Source organism: Notolepis coatsorum (genome assembly GCF_963971535.1).
Source record: "Notolepis coatsorum genome assembly, chromosome: 17".
In the NCBI taxonomy this organism is placed as follows: Eukaryota; Metazoa; Chordata; class Actinopteri; order Aulopiformes; family Paralepididae; genus Notolepis; species Notolepis coatsorum.
Window position 1 is genome coordinate 13,834,783 of NC_140181.1, and position 6,553 is coordinate 13,841,335.

The following is a 6,553-nucleotide window of genomic DNA, read 5'->3' on the forward strand; positions in this document are numbered from 1 at the left end:
GAGAGAGAGATGACAGGTCAGAGAGAGAGAGAGATGACAGGTCAGAGAGAGAGAGAGATGACAGGTCAGAGAGAGAGAGAGAGATGACAGGTCAGAGAGAGAGAGAGATGACAGGTCAGAGAGAGAGAGAGAGATGACAGGTCAGAGAGAGAGAGATGACAGGTCAGAGAGAGAGAGAGATGACAGGTCAGAGAGAGAGAGAGATGACAGGTCAGAGAGAGAGAGAGATGACAGGTCAGAGAGAGAGAGAGATGACAGGTCAGAGAGAGAGAGAGAGATGACAGGTCAGAGAGAGAGAGAGATGACAGGTCAGAGAGAGAGAGAGAGAGATGACAGGTCAGAGAGAGAGAGATGACAGGTCAGAGAGAGAGAGATGACATGACAGAGAGAGAGAGAGATGACAGGTCAGAGAGAGAGAGATGACATGACAGAGAGAGAGAGATGACAGGTCAGAGAGAGAGAGAGAGATGACAGGTCAGAGAGAGAGAGATGACAGGTCAGAGAGAGAGAGAGATGACAGGTCAGAGAGAGAGAGAGAGAGAGAGATGACAGGTCAGAGAGAGAGAGAGATGACAGGTCAGAGAGAGAGAGAGAGAGAGATGACAGGTCAGAGAGAGAGAGAGAGAGAGAGAGAGATGACAGGTCAGAGAGAGAGAGAGATGACAGAGAGAGAGAGAGAGATGACAGAGAGAGAGAGAGAGATGACAGGTCAGAGAGAGAGAGAGAGAGAGAGAGAGAGATGACAGGTCAGAGAGAGAGATGACAGGTCAGAGAGAGAGAGAGATGACAGGTCAGAGAGAGAGAGATGACAGGTCAGAGAGAGAGAGAGATGACAGGTCAGAGAGAGAGAGAGAGATGACAGGTCAGAGAGAGAGAGAGAGAGAGATGACAGGTCAGAGAGAGAGAGAGAGAGATGACAGGTCAGAGAGAGAGAGAGAGAGAGAGAGAGAGAGATGACAGGTCAGAGAGAGAGAGAGATGACAGGTCAGAGAGAGAGAGAGAGAGAGATGACAGGTCAGAGAGAGAGAGAGATGACAGGTCAGAGAGAGAGAGAGAGAGAGAGAGAGAGATGACAGGTCAGAGAGAGAGAGATGACAGAGAGAGAGAGAGATGACAGGTCAGAGAGAGAGAGAGAGAGAGAGAGAGAGAGAGATGACAGGTCAGAGAGAGAGAGATGACAGAGAGAGAGAGAGATGACAGGTCAGAGAGAGAGAGATGACAGAGAGAGAGAGAGATGACAGGTCAGAGAGAGAGAGAGAGAGAGAGAGAGAGAGAGATGACAGGTCAGAGAGAGAGAGAGATGACAGGTCAGAGAGAGAGAGAGATGACATGACAGAGAGAGAGAGAGAGAGAGATGACAGGTCAGAGAGAGATGACATGACAGGTCAGAGAGAGAGAGATGACAGGTCAGAGAGAGAGAGAGATGACAGGTCAGAGAGAGAGAGATGACAGGTCAGAGAGAGAGAGAGAGATGACAGGTCAGAGAGAGAGAGAGAGATGACAGGTCAGAGAGAGAGAGAGAGAGATGACAGGTCAGAGAGAGAGAGAGATGACAGGTCAGAGAGAGAGAGAGATGACAGGTCAGAGAGAGAGAGAGAGATGACAGGTCAGAGAGAGAGAGAGAGATGACAGAGAGAGAGAGAGAGATGACAGGTCAGAGAGAGAGAGAGAGATGACAGGTCAGAGAGAGAGAGAGAGAGAGAGAGAGATGACAGGTCAGAGAGAGAGAGAGAGAGAGAGATGACAGGTCAGAGAGAGAGAGAGAGATGACAGGTCAGAGAGAGAGAGAGAGATGACAGAGAGAGAGAGAGAGATGACAGGTCAGAGAGAGAGAGAGAGATGACAGGTCAGAGAGAGAGAGAGAGAGAGAGAGAGATGACAGGTCAGAGAGAGAGAGAGAGAGATGACAGAGAGAGAGAGAGAGATGACAGGTCAGAGAGAGAGAGATGACAGAGAGAGAGAGAGAGATGACAGGTCAGAGAGAGAGAGAGATGACAGGTCAGAGAGAGAGAGAGAGATGACAGGTCAGAGAGAGAGAGATGACAGGTCAGAGAGAGAGAGAGAGATGACAGGTCAGAGAGAGAGAGAGAGATGACATGACAGAGAGAGAGAGAGAGAGAGAGAGAGATGACAGGTCAGAGAGAGAGAGAGATGACAGGTCAGAGAGAGAGAGAGATGACAGGTCAGAGAGAGAGAGAGAGATGACAGGTCAGAGAGAGAGAGATGACAGGTCAGAGAGAGAGAGAGAGATGACAGGTCAGAGAGAGAGAGATGACATGACAGAGAGAGAGAGAGAGAGAGAGAGAGATGACAGGTCAGAGAGAGAGAGAGATGACAGGTCAGAGAGAGAGAGAGATGACAGGTCAGAGAGAGAGAGAGATGACAGGTCAGAGAGAGAGAGAGATGACAGGTCAGAGAGAGAGAGAGATGACAGAGAGAGAGAGAGAGATGACAGGTCAGAGAGAGAGAGAGAGAGATGACAGGTCAGAGAGAGAGATGACAGGTCAGAGAGAGAGAGAGATGACAGGTCAGAGAGAGAGAGAGATGACAGGTCAGAGAGAGAGAGAGAGAGAGATGACAGGTCAGAGAGAGAGAGAGAGAGATGACATGACAGAGAGAGAGAGATGACAGGTCAGAGAGAGAGAGAGAGAGAGATGACATGACAGAGAGAGAGAGATGACATGACAGAGAGAGAGAGATGACAGGTCAGAGAGAGAGAGAGAGAGAGATGACATGACAGAGAGAGAGAGAGATGACAGGTCAGAGAGAGAGAGAGAGAGAGAGAGATGACAGGTCAGAGAGAGAGAGAGAGATGACAGGACAGAGAGAGAGAGAGAGAGATGACAGGTCAGAGAGAGAGACAGAGAGAGAGATGACATGACAGAGAGTTGGTTGGTTCTTTCACTGGTTGGAATTCCAACCCGGGCCAATCAGCATCCGTCACTATAGGCAGAGTCTGCTTAACGCCGAGCTTCAGTCACCTCCGGTCAGGTTGAGGTCAGTAATCGCTGGTAGGGGTTGCGGCAGTGTCATCAGAGCAGGGATTGACCTGGGGGCAAAGGTCAAGGGTCAGTCAGGGCGAAGGTCATGGGTCAGGGCTCACAACAGCACCAGGCAGGCGGGGCTCACCCATGCATATCCGCAGACCCCTGATCATGGTCTTCTATAATATACCACACACAGACACTATACCAACACCCACGCCCACACACCAGTACATGACTCCACCCACACCCCCACACACCAGTACATGACTCCACCTACGCCCACACACCAGTACATGACTCCACCCACACACCAGTACATGACTCCACCCACACCCACACACCAGTACATGACTCCACCCACGCCCACACACCAGTACATGACTCCACCTACGCCCACACACCAGTACATGACTCCACCCACGGCGCCCACACACCAGTACATGACTCCACCCACGCCCACACACCAGTACATGACTCCACCCACGCCCACACACCAGTACATGACTCCACCCACGCCCACACACCAGTACATGACTCCACCCACACCCACACACCAGTACATGACTCCACCCACGGCGCCCACACACCAGTACATGACTCCACCCACGGCGCCCACACACCAGTACATGACTCCACCCACGGCGCCCACACACCAGTACATGACTCCACCCACGGCGCCCACACACCAGTACATGACTCCACCCACGCACACACACACCAGTACATGACTCCACCCACGCCCACACACCAGTATATGACTCCACCCACGCCCACACACACCAGTACATGACTCCACCCACGACGCCCACACACCAGTATATGACTCCACCCACGCCCACACACACCAGTACATGACTCCACCCACACACCAGTACATGACTCCACCCACGCACACACACACCAGTACATGACTCCACCCACGCACACACACACCAGTACATGACTCCACCCACGCCCACACACCAGTATATGACTCCACCCACGCCCACACACACCAGTACATGACTCCACCCACGACGCCCACACACCAGTACATGACTCCACCCACGCACACACACACCAGTACATGACTCCACCCACGCCCACACACCAGTATATGACTCCACCCACGCCCACACACACCAGTACATGACTCCACCCACGGCGCCCACACACCAGTACATGACTCCACCCACGCCCACACACCAGTACATGACTCCACCCACGCCCACACACCAGTACATGACTCCACCCACGCCCACACACCAGTACATGACTCCACCCACGCCCACACACCAGTACATGACTCCACCCACGCCCACACACCAGTACATGACTCCACCCACGGCGCCCACACACCAGTACATGACTCCACCCACGGCGCCCACACACCAGTACATGACTCCACCCACGGCCCCCACACACCAGTACATGACTCCACGGACACCAATGATGAAGGACCGCAATGGAAACAAGCCTATGGCTTTATTGTGTTTTTTAATCCCATTGGTAAATGGTGGGCTGATATGTAGGTACCTGTTAAATTGCATATGTGTGTTATTCATTTAAATCAATCAATCAATCAATATCATAGATGACAGGAAGTACACCTGGCCCAAGCTGCTCCCATAGCAACGGAACTCCACTGAAAAGGTGTATACTACTCACAGTTTAACCCTTTCACTGCCACACTACAGAAGGTTAACCCTTTACTATCACACTAGTACCGACGGTGTGTGGCAGTGAAAGGGTTAACCTTCTGTGTATTAGTCGCGGTGAAAGGGTTAACCGTTTGGTAGTGCGGCAGTGAAAGGGTTAAGATAAGATAAGATATTCCACTGAAAAGCTGTATACTCACGGTCTAAGATATGATAAGATAAGATATTCCTTTATTGTATCCCCTTGGGGAGATCCAGGGGGCGTCAGAGCAGCATGCAGGGGGGGGGGGGGGGGGGTAAACAGTGTAAACAATATTAACTCTGAATATAGAAATATGAGACAAATAAACAGTGTAAACAGGTGAGGGTCTATCGGTTATATTATACGTTACTCTCAATATATATAGGCAATAAAGAATTTTTATCTGAATATATACTATGAGTAAGAGTAAAAGTAAACAGTATAGGGAGGTGTAGTGGTTACGTCATTTTCATTTTTTCCTGTTCCACCCTCTGTTCCACTTAATGTATTTCCCCATTGACCATTTCTAAATCGGCTCGTTTTAGATAAATAAAGCATTAACGTTGACACGGTGTACCTTTCTGTGCGTATTTATCCACAATCTATAGCTCAACATGAAAATATTCGCAATTAAATCGTAAAGGTAGCAAAATAACAACGTTTATGTTTTCGTTCGCTGGGAAACTACACTGCTATTTGGCGCTGCTGACTGACGTCACCACAGCGTAGTCTCCTGCCTGTAGTCACAGACCTAGGATCAGATTTCCCTTACATTCCATAAGCTTAACAATTCGTACAATGGGAAAATAACTGACCTTGAATCTGTGGCTAGTATCTCTCTGGTGATCATAACCATTAATCTCTAAAGCCAACCACCATTTTTAAAAGCAACAATCACGTTACCATATTTGTATTTATATTTTAAATCGTATAACGTTATTTCGCTGCATATTAAATCACTGTAAATACTCATGTAAATCATTGTTTCGTTGTACATATTATGTATAGTTTATAACGTTATTGTTTTTTACATGACGTTAGTAGCTAGCTAGCTAGCTAGCTTGCTAGCCGGCATTCCCGAAACTCCTCTAACATGCCCCGATTTAAAATGGTTCTCTCCTCTTTGTATACTTTTGTCCTCACAAACAAAGTATTCTGCCAGGGAACTTATGGACACGACAGTAGTAGTAGTTATAAGGTTTTTGTGCTTGTAATGTTAATGTTAGTTAGCTATCGTGGTATCAACGGGCCGTGACGTGTAGCTAGCTAGCTTGCTAGCCGGCATGATGCGTGTGCAGTGCTTGCCCCACAGGTCTGAGAAGAGGACCTGCACATTTTACTCGTTCCCGAAACTCCTCTACTTGCCCCGATTTAAAATGGTTCACGACAGTAGACATAATGCTAACGTCTAGTACGTTTAGTGGGGTAACGTTAACGTTAGCTAGCTAGCTTGGTATCAGCTGGCCGTAATGGGGATTAGGCGACAGCCTAACAGGCTGTGTACTGAACAACAGGCTGCCTACTGGTAAATGTAGTTATTTTTTTACGACAAATTAAAAACCTTATAACTACCTTTATTTCAACCAAAAATGCTTAAACAATAATGTTAGTGGTAGAAGGGAACTCATTTTGTGCAACAATGGAAAGCTTGCCAATGTTCATGCGGCAGAATTGTTACAATAGCCGATAATCAATTTTCCCAATGATAAATCCCTATACGGGTGGAACAACCAGTGATGTCAGACTACACCTCCCTATACACTAGGTGCAGTATACACAAGGTGCAGTATACACAAGGTGCAGTATACACAAGGTGCAGTACACACAAGGTGCAGTATACACAAGGTACAGTATACACAAGGTGCACTATACACAAGGTGCAGTATACACAAGGTGCAGTATACAGA

The 6,553-nt window shown here is 48.5% G+C and overlaps 1 protein-coding gene across 1 annotated transcript in view; it reads right to left on the reverse strand.

Annotated features, from left to right (window-relative positions):
- Window positions 1-2,973: 2,973 nt before the first annotated feature.
- LOC311243474 (ninjurin-1) overlaps window positions 2,974-6,553 on the reverse strand; it is a gene marked incomplete at its 3' end in the record, with an annotated part of 42,134 nt that continues 38,554 nt past the window's right edge. Inside the window, exon 4 of the mRNA XM_084332707.1 lies at window positions 2,974-3,049. Within this exon, the coding sequence (XP_084188833.1) occupies window positions 2,974-3,049 (76 nt within the window). The remainder of the gene's footprint in view (window positions 3,050-6,553) is intronic.